Source organism: Cucurbita pepo, chromosome 11 (genome assembly GCF_057944985.1).
Source record: "Cucurbita pepo subsp. pepo isolate OVF chromosome 11, ASM5794498v1, whole genome shotgun sequence".
NCBI classification, from domain to species: Eukaryota; Viridiplantae; Streptophyta; class Magnoliopsida; order Cucurbitales; family Cucurbitaceae; genus Cucurbita; species Cucurbita pepo.
In genome coordinates, this window is record NC_141808.1 from 14,749,985 (window position 1) to 14,766,179 (window position 16,195).

Below are 16,195 nucleotides of genomic sequence, written 5' to 3' on the forward strand. Positions count from 1 at the left end.
ACCTGCAAACGCCATTAACAAACAAACACAAACACAAATTCACTGAATTCCATATACTCTTTTAACATTTTTTCACCCATCAAATATCTCCACAACAATCCTCTCTCTCTCTCTCTCTCTCTCTCTCTCTCTCTCTCATCGATGGCCCCGTTGGTCCAAACCAATTTCCATCCCCATCAAATCCGTAAATCAACCAAACAAAATCCCTCCATCTCTCTCTCTCTCTCCCCTAAATCAACCAAGTTCCCTCAATCCCCCCTCTCTTTTTCGTTTTCTTCTAGGTTAACTTCTTCTTCAATCCCTCCATCCTTTCCATTTCCTCTCTTTCAATCGGATCAACAAACCTCCAAAACGGGAGGCGCGCGGTTTGTTCCAGACACCGATGATCGGAATCAATCATCCAGGTCTCTTGCAGGATTACGCAGAGCTGCACAATGTAATATGTTCTTTTATGCATTTCCCCCCCCCCCCCCCCCCCCCCCCTGTTTTGATCTCTTCTTTTCATATGTTTCATCTTTACGACTTCTTGTTCTTCGATTATTAGGAATTGTTTGTCTCTGGTTTTAGAATCGATCGATGAAGATCTCAATAGGATAGAGCGCAATAGGCTTTGAGATTTTATTTGGTTGCTGAGAAAATTGTGAATTACTGAAATATTGCTTTTTGATGTTTGTGTTAATTTTTGGTGTCTTTGAATGCTAAAACAACCTTAGACTTGACAAATTTGTACATATCCTGGCCCGGCCACCTCAACTAATGCATATATTCTCGACCAAGAAGTTAAACATTCGAACCACTCCACGTGTTTTGTTTTGTGTTTAGTGTTCAAATCATGGTGGCTTCTTCAGATAATTTGCCTTCTTCTGTAATTGCCTACAAGTTGTAAGTTCATACGACTTTGTGATCACGTGTTCATATCGTGGTGGCAAGTTACGTGGGATAATAAACATGTTGTAGGGTTAGTTTTTTGATCTCGTCGAGTGAGATTAGTTGAGATACGAGGAACTATGAATGTTTCAAACTACTGTTCATACATTATAAATTCAAATGTAGACTAGGTGTCTCTATCGGGGCCTAGTCTAAATTAGTCGAGGTAAGAGTTCGGCCTCTTGGCGGGCCTAGTCTAAATTAGTCGAGGTACGAGTTATAGGGTTGGTTAGTTTTTTATTCTCGTCGAGTGAGATTAGTCGAGGTACAGTAAGTATGAATGTTTCAATCTACCGTCTATAAGTTATAACTTCAAATTTAGACTAAGCCTCTCTAGCGGGGTCTAGTCTAAATTAGTCGAGCTACGAGTTATAGGGTTACTTTTTTAATCTTGTCGAGTGAGACTAGTCGAGGTACGAGGGCCTTCTCTAGCAAGGCCTAGTCTAAATATTCTAGGTAGTTAGGGTTACATTTTTAATCTCGTTTCAATCTACTGTCTATATTTTATAACTTCAAATTTAGACTAGGCCTCTCTAGCAAGGCCTAGTCTAAATTAGTCGAGGTACAAGTTATAGGGTTACTTGATCTCGTCGAGTGAGATTAGTCGAGCTATGAGTAACTACAAATGTTTCAATCTACCGTCCATAAGTTATAACTTCAAATTTAGAACTAGGCCTCTCTAGTGGGGCGCTCGGGCACTTAGCATAACTCGGAGAAACTTCATATAGAACTTGACCAATTGAATCATTTTCATTTCAGGAAACAGAAGCCATGAAGGAGAAACTGTTGATCTTGAAGCAGAAAAAGTCGACCCTTTTGGCTGAAGTTCGGTATAGTTTAGAACCATTCTTCTCCTTTAATGTTGTGAATTTCTATGAGGAATCTGTTAATGTTGTGAATTGAGTCATGTTTATTTCCATTCTCCTTTAGCTTTTTGGGGCATAAATATGAACTCTTGAAGAACCACCCTGAAACTCAACCAAAGGCTGGTTTCAAGCTGCCACAGAACCTTAAAATCCGACCTCCCGTCTCAAAGAAAGAAACTCGTTCTCGAAAAAGAGAAGCTCGTAACTTAAACCGAAGGGGAGGAATCTCCGATGGGACGGAAGCCACCACTCGAAAAGCTCGGTTGGTTTGCGACGTAAACCAGAAGTCAAGGATGTGCAGCAAGAAGGAAATGAGTATACTCCATTATTTTCCTATTGTTAGCCAGAAAGAGAGAGTATACAGAGCACATGAAGTTGCTACCAATACGAACATGACCCCGGTGTTCGATCTTAACCAGATCTCGGTACCTATGATGACTCCGAATCTTGCTTCTTATAGTTAAATACATTTGCTCTCAGTTTTTTAACATATGTTTCTTGCTTCAGAGGGAGGAAGAAGAATTGCAGGCGGGTTTCGAACCACTAAGAAAGGAGGACGACGACGACGACGAGCTGAAGAATATCTGTTCGAGAAGCGAAGTCGATGCGAAGAACAGTGACTTGATGGTGTCGTCGATGTGTAGGAATGTTGGCAATGGATCAAACAGAGCAGGAAAAAGGAAGATCTCATGGCAAGACCGAGTGGCATTAAGAGCTTGAAATTCTCTCTTCATTTGCCTGTGGGAAATTAACTGGGCTTCCTTGAAATTCCATTGTTATTATTATTTTATATAGTTCTCACTCGGCTCGAGAAAATTACGACCCTACAACGTTTGTCAATAGAAAGTTCGATAAGGTTCTTAGGAACGACTTTCTAAGTGCTTAAGAAGAGTTTTTTAAGTATTAGAAAGAAACTCTTAAGCACGTGGAAAGTCATTCCGAATGTACCTTATTTTTGAAGTATATCTAACGTCGCAAGTTTGGGTTATCATCAAAACTGTGATCTTGACGATGTCTAAATTACGATTTTTTTCATCTTAGGTACTCGGAACGTTGATAGCGGTGGGTAGGTTTACATCTAAAGATGAATTTCATATATTCTCATAGGGTAACAAAATATGGATAGATGATAATTTAGAGTTATATGGTGTTTCTTTAATATGTTTTAAGGTTTTTGTTTACGTTTAGGTTACGTGGCCTAATGTCTTCATTAGCACACTGCTTGATGTCTAGCTTTGATATCATTTGTAACAGTCCAAGTTCATCGTTAGCATATATTATTTGCTGTGGCCTATTAAGTATCACTGTCAACCGCACGGTTTTAAACGATATTGGTGCTAGCGATGATGTTAGGCCCGAGGGGAATGAAACATGATGAACACGAGAGTTCTTTTTGGATCCTTGCAAATATTACAAACAAGACTAATTTATCGAATTAGTTGTTAAGAACACACAACTCACATACTTGATCAACCTAGTAGACGAAGAACACTAGGGTTCTAGTAGGATTCCTTGTAAACACCAGACGAAGAACGCTAGTTTATCTTATTGTATTTTTTCTCTCCTGTTCTTCGTGTTTTTCATATAAATATATAGTTATTATAATCCAATGAATCGATTAAACTTCAAACCTAGCAAGATATGAAAAAAATCGGTCATATGGGTTTGAGAAACACAATTCTTTAGAGCCAAACATCGGGAGGTGTGTCAGCGAAAAACTTATTTGAACTTGTCAAAATCGCACTTTGATGGCAGACTTGCAATTGTGCAGCACTCACTTCTCAGCAACAAGTGAGTTAAGCCTATTTGTTCTTGCATCGCTTACGACCAAGCGACGTATACTCGAGCCTTTGGCCCTCTGGCCCTGGTTCAAAAAAAAAGTTTTAGAAAACGAGAGCAGAGAGATTTTGAAAGAGAGTTTTGAAAGCAAGATTTGAGAAATTGGAAATTGTGTTATATGGGTAAGAAAAAAGGCAACAACGATGACTTACTGCATATGACTATCGGGTAGGAAGAAGTTGACAACTAGTCATATCCCTTATAGTACATTTTGGGGTATTTTAACCTTTGCAGGTGTAGACACGATTTTAGTGAACCGTCATACACCCTGACCCAATATGGAATGGTAAAGACCTATCTAGGATGAAAGCACTAAAAGGGGTTTGGAACGGGCATGCAACCATGGACAACACGTCCTGGATAAGCAAGATCGGGATATCTGTCATGCGGCCATTGACACACGCCTTGGACATGCATGACCGTGACATCCTCCCCCACTCAATTGGTTGATGTCCCTGTCAACCGGCACGAACAAGCAAGACTAGACTAGGACACCTAAAGATTTGTTTTGAAATGGACCCCTTTTCATAAATGGAAACTAGAAGAATCAACTTTTTTGGATTTTATTTCCAATATAATAAAAGGGGGAGACAAACTTAGACTTCCATTTCCTTGTTCTTCCCTTTTCTTCTGGGAATCTTTTCTTCTTCCTTTCAATTTTTTCTTGTAGATCTTGTTTTTTTTTTTTTCGCCCCCTCCTGCTGTAGTTTGTTTGTTTGTTTGTTTTTTTGTTTTTTTATTTAGATTTCCGAGAAAGGCATCGATTACAGGTTCGTTTCTTCTCTCCCTCGTTTTTTTTTTCTTTCCCGATTGATGCATTTCCTGTTTTTCCACTTTTGGATTGGAGTTGTTACGATCTACGTTAAATCTCGTTTGATCCATGCCCTAGATTGAAATTGTAATTACACATCATGATAGGTTTTCTCGATCGTGGATTTTTTCTTTTATATATTTGTTTTCGAAATTTGTTTCTGGATGATTTCCTCCTCGATTTGATAATTAGTTTGCGCGTTCGGTGGAATCGACATGATTTAAGATTCGTATGTTTAGTTGCTTATAAAATGATGATTTGGTTAGAGTTATTGAAATATCAAAGTTTTTCTTTACTATTTCTATTGGTTTGATCCATTTCCCCCCATTTTGTCATTTTCATCGTTGATTACATTGTTATGTTCATGTCGAAGGAAATCACTATGATTTCGGACAATTGATTTGGTTGCATAGCGATTTTGTGGTTGGAAGTTCGGCATCTTAGGATCTTGCAGCGAGAATAATTTGGGCGAATCTTAGAAAATCACAATTAAGCTCTTTCCTTGTCGGAGTTTCTTCTCAATGTAATCACAGCCCTCATATCTTTATACCCGCTTCATCCACATTTGCCCTATCGCCGTTGTGCTGGCGTGCCCTATCATTAGGATTTTCATTGTGGAGTCGGGAACAAGAGAGGTTGCTTTGCACAAGTTACATACTTTCAATCCTCTGGGAGAGAGTATGTTATCATTTCACATAACTCAAAGATTTTAAGATAAACTCAATATGGGAGTGGTTTCATTAGGATTGCAGGTTAGGAACAAGAGATGTTGCTTCGCACAAGTTACACACTTTCTATCCTCAGGAAGAAAAGCCTGTAACATCATTGTTCAGGGAGAAGATCGGGGTGGTTGGAATGTTGTATTGTCCTTTTGGTCTTTAGGTTGTTTGTTGGTCTGTTAAATTGAAAGTTTCTTGTTTCCTATAAAATTGAAAGTTATTCCCTTGGAATAATATTGTACTTCATGGTCTTTTGTTATTGTGATTTAGAGAATTGATTGAATCAAATAGTGATCTGTTGGATGGCTACAGTTAACTTTTGGAGCCATCAATTATTCTGGAATCCTTTGTGATTGTAGGTTGTGATTAGAACCATGCAATGTCATCTGAGGGAAGTTTCATTAAGTTATTAAAATGGATGTATTTATTTGCAGGGTGTTTGAAATAGATCAAGATGTTAGAGCAGTTGCTGATATTCACTAGGGGGGGTTTGATCCTATGGACTTGTAAGGAGCTTGGAAATGCACTTAGAGGGTCTCCTATTGACACTTTAATCAGATCCTGTCTTTTAGAGGAACGGTCAGGTGCAGCATCTTACAATTACGATGCCCCAGGTGCTGCCTACACCCTCAAGTGGACCTTCCACAATGAGCTTGGCCTTGTATTTGTTGCAGTGTATCAACGGATTCTTCATTTATTGTATGTGGATGACTTGCTTTCAATGGTGAAGCAGGGGTTTTCTGAGATATATGATCCAAAGCAGATGGTCTATGATGATTTTGATGAAACCTTTAGGCAACTTAGAATGGAGGCTGAGGCTCGTGCTAATGAGTTGAAAAATTCAAAGCAGGTGGGGAAGCCATTGAACAATGCCAGGAAGCAAGGGCAGGATCAAAAAACTGGATTTGGAGAAAACAAGAAAAGCAATAGTGGTTTGGCAGATGGAGGAGATGCTGAGCGTACAAAGGGACGTAAGTTGGAGAATGGTTACTCCAATGGCAATCATGTTATAGAATCTAAACTGACAGCAGTCGTTAATGGAAAAGACAATGCAAGTTCCAATGTTGGGGCTTTTGATGTAAATAAACTTCAGAAGCTTAGGTCTAAAGGTGGGAAGAAAACTGATACTATAGCTAACAAGGGCTCCAAGGAAGAGTCAAAGAAAAAGGTAACAAAAAAGAATAGAGTTTGGGATGATAAACCTACTGAGGCAAAATTAGACTTCACAGATGCTGTGGGTGAGGAAGGGGACAACAACATCGAGGTTTTGGCAGCCGATCAGGGCCAAAGTATGATGGACAAAGAAGAGGTTTTTAGTAGTGACAGTGAGGAAGAAGAAGAAGATGAGGAAGGTGACAACGGTAGTAAGCCTGATGCAAAGAAGAAAGGATGGTTTTCATCTATGTTCCAGAGGTAAACTTCTTTCTGCATTCATGACCTCATCTTTCTTGACCAGTTTACTAACAATTTTAAAAAAGTTATGGATTATGGTAAACTTACGCTCTTTAGTTCCTTGTGCTTTATTTTATGCAGTTGGTCGATTATATTATCGAACTTTCAAATTCTCTGATACATCAATTTGACATTTTTTCATCTACCATTTTGGTTTCCACTTTCTTGTCCCCCATATTTATTTCTTAACGTTTGTTACGTTTTCTCAATGAAAGTTTTTGTTTCATGAAAGAAAAATGGTGCTAATTTCCTCTCCTTTTTTCGTCAGTGTGAAATTATTAAATTTATATTACATTTGTTATCTGGGCATTTTATATGTTTTAGCTGGATGGTTGCATTGGGTTTTGTAGTTGAGTTCAAAACTTGTGACTTACATTTTGAGAGCACTAACAGGCCTTTAATACTGTCATTTAGTAACAAAAACAAGTTATATTGTATAGAAAGTCTTTTGGAGTTTTGATATTAAGATGAACCTATGTGTATGTGTTATATATAATTTTAGAGATGACTTATTTTGTTCTGGGGAGTGTATCTTAAAATCACAACCAGAAATTCCATCTTGTTCTTTGTGACAGGACTTATTTTGTGAATACTTTGATATGTAACTTTAATGTGTGATTATCAATCTAATATTTATTTTTATTTTTGGTACTTTCGTGTTTCCAGTATCTCAGGGAAGGCAAGTTTGGATAAGTCAGACCTGGAACCAGCTCTGAAAGCTCTCAAGGACAGGCTCATGACAAAGAATGTGGTATGTTTTCATATCATGTTTATCTTATCATCTCTTGTTCGTAACTATGGCTGCAAATTAACAAGATATATCCTGGTTGGATTTTAGGCTGAGGAGATAGCTGAGAAACTTTGTGAATCAGTAGCTGCTAGTCTCGAGGGAAAAAAGCTAGCTTCTTTCACGAGGATTTCTTCAACAGTGCAGGTACATCTTTGAATAGCCACTTGTCCAGTGTTTATTCTCACCTACATTTCTAATTTAATTTTGTTAGTGACCAAAACTGTAACGACCCAAGCCCACCGCTAGCCGATATTGCCATCTTTGAGCTTTCTCTTTCGGACTTCTCCTCGAGGTTTTTAAAACGCGTCTATTAGGGAGAGGTTTTCACACCCTTATAAAGAATGATCCGTATCGTTCTCCTCCCCATCTGATGTGGGATCTCACAAAAGCCATTGCTTTAATTTCTCATTGTAGGCTGCAATGGAAGAAGCTCTAGTCCGCATACTGACTCCAAGACGCTCCATTGACATTCTGAGGGATGTGCATGCTGCAAAAGAACAAAAGAAGCCTTATGTGGTAGTTTTTGTTGGGGTCAATGGAGTTGGAAAATCTACTAATCTTGCCAAGGTCAGGCCCCTTCCTTCCTCCACAAGTTTTCATATGTTTTCGACATGGCTTTTGTTTAGGGAGTTAAATGCTTAACTTTGATATACAGGTGGCCTATTGGCTTCTGCAGCATAAAGTTAGTGTCATGATGGCCGCCTGCGATACATTTAGATCTGGAGCCGTGGAACAGCTTCGAACTCATGCTCGTAGACTTCAGGTATATGATCTCACATCGATGTTTAATTTTCGTTAATCATGAAATTGTTTATCAGGACTCATTGCCTATATTTATCCTCAATCTTTTTCAGATCCCTATATTTGAGAAGGGCTATGAGAAAGATCCTGCAATTGTAGCTAAAGAAGCAATCCAAGAGGCATCCCGAAATGGATCAGATGTGGTTCTTGTTGATACAGCTGGGAGAATGCAGGTTTGTATCTTTTCTTATTATCCAAAATTGAAATGATTGTGGATCTCTTGCATATTTTTTAACATATTTCCATATCATCTCGACCAAATATTCAAATCTTATCAAAGAAATAATATTGAAATGACTGTATTCTGTACACAGTTGATGTGGAAACATAGAAACATGGATAAAAGAAAGAGATACTGTCTATGAATCACTCGCATATTCTTCTGAATTATACGTATCTGCAGGATTAATTTGAAAAACTCGTAGGGATATGCAAGAACGAACAATTTTTATTAGAAACATTCCTCTAATGAATTCCCTAGGAACTTCGGTAGTAAATAGACTATACAGAATTGTGATCAGTCAAATATTGTAAAGCCTTGGTATTTATTACCGGTTAGAATTGGACCGTAACGGAATTTTGGTCTATACTGGCACCATAATATCTGATTTGGAGGCCTAAATATTGGATGCAAAATTGTGTCTGCCTCTATTTTGGTTTTGAATTTTTATTCATTCATATCAAAACATGTTCCAACTCTCAGGATAACGAACCACTCATGAGAGCTCTCTCAAAGCTTATCAACCTTAACAAACCGGATCTGGTCTTGTTCGTCGGGGAGGCCCTCGTCGGGAATGATGCCGTCGATCAACTTTCGAAGTTTAATCAGGTTTTAACCTATACCTATCTACAGTACTAGTTTTCAACCAGCCCTCCATCTTATACATTTTCTGGTTCTTGTCACTGCAGAAACTAGCTGATCTCTCAACTACACCCCAACCCAGACTGATTGATGGTATCTTGCTCACGAAGTTCGATACGATCGACGACAAGGTAAACAAATTTAGGAATATTCATAGCTTATCAGGGAAATCCTAATCAATTGCTTGTCGGGGTTACTTGCAGGTCGGAGCAGCATTGTCTATGGTTTACATATCGGGAGCACCGGTAATGTTCGTCGGCTGTGGACAGTCGTATACCGACCTGAAGAAACTCAATGTGAAATCGATCATCAAGACGCTGATTAAATGAGAGCCCTATGTCCAAGTCTATGCACCCAATGGTATAATGTTATCATCCTTTAGTCTGTTGGATGGATTTGTTTTGCCTTGCCTTTTCCCTCTTCTTTTCCCATGGCTTCCTCTCTTTTGTATTTTTTGAGGTCGTCTGTTTTTCTTTTTTTTTTTCTTTTAATTATTTTTTTGGGTCATTTTAAATACGTAGGGACAAATATATTCTGAGTATTGTATCATTTCATCATATGTGAAATATTTAAAATATAAGAACTTATTTCTGACCAATTCACCCCTTTTGAATTGTATCATTTTTAAAATTTTAAAGTTTGGGTTGGTTTGATTGGTCCATAAAATTTTAAAGTTTGGGTTGGTTTGATTGGTCCAATCCAACCCTCTATTTTCGAGTTGGGTTCGGGTTAGGTTGTAAAAAAAAATTTAAGCCAATTTATAACTTTTTGGATACAATTTTAGATAAAATATATTAAAAGTTCGAAATAAGCACAAATCAATCTATAATTATTCAAAAAAAAAAAAAAAAGAGTTAAAATGGTAACATATTAATCTAGTTCAACATTGTTTTGTGACAATGAAATACTGAAATTTTTTAGAATTAATTAAATTTACAAAAATATTAAGGTTAGATATTGAAATTTTAATATAAAAGAAATTAAACAAAGAAATAAATTATATTTGCTTGTCGAACTCAATCGTTAGTGTTCTTAGACGGGTCTAAGTATCTTATTTATCTCGGGTCAACCCGAAGGTTTTACCCACAAACCCGAAACCGATTCCATTTGGGTTCAAAAAAATGAACCCAACCCTACCCGAAATGCTAATCCAACTCAACCGAACCCTTAAAGTTCGGATTGGATTGGTTCAAATTATCGAGTTGAATGTACACCCCTAGTGCTTTCTTAACTTTCATTTTGTCATTGCTTCCTTTAATTAAAAACAAAAGAATTTCAGTACAAAGTTTAGACTTGAAAGTAGTAAATTCATTCGACCACCAAATTCAAATATTTTTCTTTTAATTAAAGATGAGTCCTAATATCTTGATGTATTAAGACTTTTACAAATGTAAATATCTTTTAAAAAAAAAATGACATTCTACAAAATTTATAAAGAAGAATATGAAGGTAGTCTTCCACTACAAATTCGATATAGAGAAAGAGCAAATAAAATTCTCCCTTGGTGAGTTGGGAGTAATAATTTTGGCTCCCAATCGAAGGCAAAGGCATTGGAGCAATGGGTAAGATATAGAGATTATAATAAGGAAGGAGGAGGGGAGTTGGTCAAATTTGAAGGCCTGCATTCACAACTACACACACTTCTTGATTCTTTTACCACACGTTGGGATCTCCTCGTATGAAGCTTTATATTCACCAACTTCCCAGCAATCTGCACGCAACCAAACCAAACTCCATTACAATGAAATTCATTTACTTCAACTGAAAAATTGCACAAAACCTAACGAGCGCCAAAATTCACTGCTCGGAATCATGACCCGGAAAGTTAATGAATCAATACGGATTGTATCTTTGAGTATTAGTCTCGTGAAAAGAAAATTGTATCTTGTTCCAAAAGAAAATAGCCTCCCTCTCCAGTTCTTGGTTTTTTCAGCTCGGGTTTTGTCTGTGAAAGTTAGTTTCTTCGAAAAAGAAAAAAGAATGCCCACATGTGCTAATGGTTGGTTTTTGGTAGCATGGCAAAATAGTTTGTTAAAACATCGACTTAATTCGACCAAGATTAGATATTTGCCAGCAGAAATATTGTTAACATCACAAGCTAAGGGTGAAGTAGAGACGAAGGACGAGAAACGAACCATTTTCCAAGCCAAGTCTTCCGGACCCATGGGTAGAGCTGGACTGGAATAAAGGAAATGTCTTGAGAACTGACGAATGCCACGAAAAAAGAGAAGAAATTAGTTTCAGTAACACTAAATTTGTATGAGAAAAGTGAAAATATTTTAGTTTCGGTAACACGAATGCCACGGAAATGTCTAATATTTTTACTTCCTATAGTTATACCTCCCTCATTGCAAATTGGGAAGGTCTTTTGTAAACATCATGGATTATACATCCCTCTCGTAAATTTCACTCATCAATGAAATTGTTTCTAAAAAAAAAAAAAAAAAAAAAAAAAAAGTGGAGGAGAGCCAAGCCCCAAGGAAGTTACTAAAAGAGAACTCTTCCAATTGGCCCAAAAAAGATAACAAAGATTTCAAACGTAAGGACCATCAATTTTACCCAAGAGAGACAAAAACAAATAACACAATGCTAAATTAATCCGTTGCTGTTTCAGAAACTCTAATGTTGTCCTTTCAAAAAAGGCCCCAAAAAAGAAATCACCATAATGTATATTATATCAGAAAGAATCGATCATTGAAATCGACTAGTATATATCTCAGTTGAGGAACCAAAAGCATTCAAGATGTAAGCACACTAAGCACTAGAAGGATACGTGATGCTCTTCCCTATAAGCTTGAATGCCTAAGAAGTTATTGGTAGAAGTAACGCATAAAAGAACTCATACCAAACACTTAGAGCAAGCAATGACACTATAAAGGTATTATTAAAACCACTTAAATTTTGGAGGAGATACACACCTTAGCGAGATTTTGTTGCAGTCTTCTGATATCAGCGGCACTAACACTTCTCAAATATGTTAAAAGCCATCCTGCTTTTAGAGCATCGCTAGAGGAAACAAATAACGCAATCTGCATGAGGGAAAATGTAATTTGAGCTCTAGGATATCATAGATAAACGTTCCACAAGTTCTTGTGTACTTCATTCACAACCTTCTTGTCCACTGAGATGAAATGATGCTATTAATCATGCAGTTCATCACAAGTAGTCGGTATATGGAAATGGATGGAAAAAACCAACTGTTCATCCCATCCATCTGAGTTTAGAAACCCTCTTTCTTTTTACGGAAAACCAATAATTTAAATGAACACAATTTCTACAATAATACCCACTTGATCTAAATTCGTCAATTGACACATATTAGAGAAGGGGATAAAGGAAAAGGGAGGGGAAAGAGAAGAAGGAAATGAGAGAAAAGTAAAAGAAGGGTGGGAGGATGGCTGCAGCCATGGATGGGATGAGGGAGAAAGAGGGGAAAGAGAGCAAGGAAGAGAGAGAAATATAATATTTTATCACTTTACAATAATAATATAAAATACGTTTTTTGCCACATTAACAACTTCAAATATAAAATTTATGCAACCTAAGACAAACCTCAAGAACTAAAAGTGTAATTTTTCCTGAATTTTATCATATCAAATAGAAATATTATCAATGTCGTTAGAGCCAAAATCATTTAATGATTTATTAATCTTTTGAAGCGTAATTACTCAGTCATTTATTAATGACCGTAACATTTCCTATTTCAAGATGTTTTGTCATGCGATTATGGTTGACCGATGAATTTTAATTTCAATTTTATATAACCAAAGATTATATCAATTGCAACATCCTTAATCCAATGGAATGTCTCAAATTCATTACCGTAATTGAAATAAAATACGTTACCAATTTTCCTTCAAGGTAAATACTACAAAGAAAGTGACATTGAGACATCGATTTACCTTCCTGTAATCAAGTATTCCTTCAAATGGAAGCTCCAATTCATCACTAACAATGACAGGAATGCAGCCGCTGACAATAGCATCAAACAATCTGGCAGATGATGGAGTGTCGCCAGCAGGATTTAAGCAAAAGGTGGACCTAGTGATGGAAGAAGAAATTCGACAATCTGAAAATCGAAATGGTAACAAAAGAAAACGCAGAAGATGTTAAAATAAAAGCTTATATATTACTTGCGCATTCCAGTCTGAGCGGCTGCTTTCCCTCCTTCTCCAGCCGTTCCCTCTTCTATTATTACATCATCTGCACCACTTAGCTCTCCAACAAGTTTTGCCCGTATCTTTCCTCCCTAAGAGAAAATAGAATAGTCTATCAAGAGCTATGTCATGATTCTAATCTACTACCAAAGCACTCATCCACCGCCAGCTGAATTTTAAAAAATTTAGATGGCTCTATTGGGTTCCCTCTTAAGAAATCAACTCATAACTGACCAAAGAAAGTAATGCATCTTACTATACATTAAGAAAATGCACGAAGAAATGGTATAGAGGGCAGAAAATTACACTGGTATTGACCAAAACTTACTGCATTTCTTTTGAGCCGACCACGAAAAAAGAGCAGTACGTTTCTCTTTGATAGCCCATCTGTTAAGCATTTGCTGTCACATAAATCAACATTTGGAACGTAGGGAAGAATAAGGTCCTTTTCCAGATAGACTTGCCCAGGCTTGTACCTAAAAATATCAGTACATGTCATTTAATCAACCTTCACAGCACATTCAATATCTACTATGAGGTTCTATCGTGTAAATGTCTACCAGTTTCCTGTAGAGTCCATATCTGGTAGCAACCAAATGGCCTTCTTCATAGATTTTCTAACGGTCTTAAAAGACCATGGATGATGAACAGGAAGTATGTGATCCCTGCCTTCAGATCGCTTCCATGCAGGTTGATCTGTCACCCACTTTAGAGCCTCCTGGATCCATATGTAAAAAGTACATCAATGCTTTTATGGAGCACAAACAAACAACTGAACTTTGAACCAAAATAACATTCCAAAATAATTATGCTCCAGGAAATACAACGATGCAATACAACTGATAAGATCAGCTACCCTCTACGACAGGAGGAAGTCAAACTTTCATGTGCATGTAAGAGATGCAAATTCAAGTCATTAATGGGATTAATGAATCCATACGTACTCCTTATTCCTCTACCACTAGGCTTCTCAAAAGTACACCTAAACATTGCACCACCCTTACCCACCAACAACAGTTTTAAATGCCATAAAATTCGTTTCCCTTAGGATGTTTTCTTCTAGATATAGGGACTCTGCACAAACCATGTTGAACTAAGCCTGTTCATTGAATACCTTGGTCGTTGTAACCATTGTCTCCACAGTATTTAGGCCCATAGCCAACGGGATCTCTTTCTATCCTATAGAAGGAATGAAAGTAAGATTGGCAACTCAATCCTCCCTTACAACTAGTACCAGTCACTTCTAGAGAGTACTCGCTTAAGAGAAAATATCCCCTTGTCACCTGATTGCTTAAAGAAACCCACTTCCGCCTCAAAGAAAACGGCATAAATTAGTTCAGCAGTAGGAAGTAGATCTAATATTATAACTAACCCACTAATTGGGCACATAATCAAACTAACCAACCAACTCACAGAGCATGTGTGAAATAAAGCCAGCACTAAACTCCCCTAAAAAGAATATTGTCGTATCTTTTCATATGACTATGAATAAAATAAAGAAAGGAAACAACTGCTTTTACAAAATTTGATAAGTGAGAAAAATTACTAATAGCGATATAGGCATGTCATGCATAACAATTGGAAGAATAATAAAAGAAAACCTTGGAAGCTCACTCACACCCTGTAAAGTGATTTGCACTGTTGTTTCTCCAACAAAAAGAAGCTGATAGTTGTGAAGAAGGGAATATAGAAGAGATCTGCTTCCTCCTGTCGATGAACCCTCACCACGCCTTTTAGCAGTCTCTCTGACTCTGGAGCAATTAGGTCGGCCCACAGCCAGTAATCTATAGAATGCTACAAAAGAAACCCATTTCTTGGCGTTTTAGTTACGACATATAGAAACATGTAAATCTGAAATAACTAAAGTACATGGAAAACTACAAGCATATCAATATACACTGAAGCAAAGCTACCCGGCGACTTCTATATGACTTCGCCCGCTCCATCGGAATATCAACAAGGAACGAGATAAACAAATGTAATATAAAACTACCACAAAAATAATCCACACTTTGAAGCAGTAGAATACCAAATCATTTTAAGTTTTCCAGAATTTTTAAGAAAAAAAAAAGGAAGTTCATCATCCATATCGACTAGAAGATTAACACCGTTTTCAATTTATGTAAGAAGTACGATTCAAACCAGTTCACTTGTTAATTGTTTATATAATAGATTAAACAGCCTGATTTATTGATAGAACTTTGAGTCGATGTTAGAGTATCTACTATCGGATCGGTAATGTCATTTCCTCTCCATTAATTTAGATAATCGCTCAGCGGTATCCTTTTCACTCGAGTAATATTGAAAATCACTCGAATATAGCGTTAAATTCACGAAGTCACAAGTGAGGAGAGCGTAAAATGTAGATCAATAAACCTACACTATAATACTACCAATTAAGTGTACTTGACACAATCGAATACCTGTTCAATAAGACGGTGCACGGGGCTGCCATTAGAGGTGAGATTGGAGGTCTCTCTGTAGCTATTCCTAAACAACCACAGCAAATCATAAGTGAATTTCCACGGCATTTCATAAACGTAAACTCTAATCGGCGACCCCAACGGATAGTACGGATCTCGAACCACCCGCCCCATTTCTTCCTCCGAAAGTGCCTCATCGAGCTTCCTAGACGCCTGTTCGACATCTCCGGCCGCAGGAACCGTATCATCGCGACTCGGAGGGGATTTTGGAGCCTTGTGAGTGAGGAAATGCTCGAGTGAGATGACGAATGAGGTCTCGGGTTTGAGAGAGGAAACTGGATGGTGGAAGGAAGTTGGATTGGGATTGGAAGGGGAGAGAAAAACGAGGATGAAGAGGATGGAAATGGCGAGAAGAGAGAGTGTGAAGAGGAGAAGTGGAGATCGATTGGATCTCTGGATCTGAGCAGACATTGATGAAGAAAGGTTCCTCCCTCGCATGGCGTTGCTTGTTCAACTCCAGAATTTCTATTTCGCAATTAGGAATGTGA

General features: G+C 37.6%; 3 protein-coding genes across 4 annotated transcripts; 2 read left to right on the top strand and 1 right to left on the bottom strand.

Moving 5' to 3' along the window:
* The first annotated feature begins 42 nt into the window (after positions 1–42).
* Positions 43–2,758, top strand: LOC111805783 (uncharacterized). The gene is made up of 4 exons (XM_023691013.2): positions 43–436; positions 1,687–1,757; positions 1,858–2,218; positions 2,301–2,758. The coding sequence occupies exons 1-4, from the start codon at positions 383–385 to the stop codon at positions 2,511–2,513; spliced, it is 699 nt and encodes a 232-aa protein (XP_023546781.2). The 5' UTR covers positions 43–382; the 3' UTR covers positions 2,514–2,758.
* A 1,488-nt stretch (positions 2,759–4,246) lies between these two features.
* LOC111805779 (uncharacterized) lies at positions 4,247–9,665 on the top strand. Of its 2 annotated transcripts, none has more exons than XM_023691008.2 (10): positions 4,247–4,402; positions 5,597–6,575; positions 7,281–7,365; positions 7,453–7,548; positions 7,819–7,971; positions 8,060–8,167; positions 8,259–8,378; positions 8,909–9,034; positions 9,115–9,198; positions 9,271–9,665. In XM_023691008.2, exons 2-10 carry the CDS (start codon positions 5,617–5,619, stop codon positions 9,394–9,396), a joined length of 1,857 nt encoding a protein of 618 aa, XP_023546776.2. In that variant the 5' UTR covers positions 4,247–4,402; positions 5,597–5,616; the 3' UTR covers positions 9,397–9,665. The 2 variants fall into 2 exon arrangements, with proteins under 2 accessions (XP_023546776.2, XP_023546777.2); XM_023691009.2 differs by lacking the exon at positions 4,247–4,402 and adding an exon at positions 4,558–4,672.
* An 813-nt stretch (positions 9,666–10,478) lies between these two features.
* On the bottom strand, positions 10,479–16,194 carry LOC111805781 (Exostosin family protein). The gene is made up of 9 exons (XM_023691012.2): positions 15,648–16,194; positions 14,845–15,018; positions 13,785–13,942; positions 13,553–13,700; positions 13,201–13,316; positions 12,970–13,108; positions 11,986–12,096; positions 11,203–11,271; positions 10,479–10,778 (listed from the first exon to the last, which is right to left on the bottom strand). Exons 1-9 carry the CDS (start codon positions 16,143–16,145, stop codon positions 10,644–10,646), a joined length of 1,548 nt encoding a protein of 515 aa, XP_023546780.2. The 5' UTR covers positions 16,146–16,194; the 3' UTR covers positions 10,479–10,643.
* Position 16,195: the final 1 nt, after the last annotated feature.

What these genes read in the sequence shown, in the direction of transcription:
- LOC111805783 (XM_023691013.2), top strand. Translation starts at nt 383, where the DNA reads ATGATCGGAATCAATCATCCAGGTCTCTTGCAGGATTACGCAGAGCTG. An exon ending in ATTACGCAGAGCTGCACAAT is followed by an intron (nt 437 to 1,686) that starts GTAATATGTTCT and finishes TTTTCATTTCAG; the next exon opens with GAAACAGAAGCCATGAAGGA. An exon ending in TCGATCTTAACCAGATCTCG is followed by an intron (nt 2,219 to 2,300) that starts GTACCTATGATG and finishes TTCTTGCTTCAG; the next exon opens with AGGGAGGAAGAAGAATTGCA.
- LOC111805779 (XM_023691008.2), top strand. Translation starts at nt 5,617, where the DNA reads ATGTTAGAGCAGTTGCTGATATTCACTAGGGGGGGTTTGATCCTATGG. An exon ending in GGCTCATGACAAAGAATGTG is followed by an intron (nt 7,366 to 7,452) that starts GTATGTTTTCAT and finishes GTTGGATTTTAG; the next exon opens with GCTGAGGAGATAGCTGAGAA. An exon ending in TCGATACGATCGACGACAAG is followed by an intron (nt 9,199 to 9,270) that starts GTAAACAAATTT and finishes GGTTACTTGCAG; the next exon opens with GTCGGAGCAGCATTGTCTAT.
- LOC111805781 (XM_023691012.2), bottom strand. Translation starts at nt 16,145, where the DNA reads ATGCGAGGGAGGAACCTTTCTTCATCAATGTCTGCTCAGATCCAGAGA. An exon ending in ATGGACTCTACAGGAAACTG is followed by an intron (nt 13,701 to 13,784) that starts GTAGACATTTAC and finishes TGATATTTTTAG; the next exon opens with GTACAAGCCTGGGCAAGTCT. An exon ending in GAATACTTGATTACAGGAAG is followed by an intron (nt 12,097 to 12,969) that starts GTAAATCGATGT and finishes TCCCTCATGCAG; the next exon opens with ATTGCGTTATTTGTTTCCTC.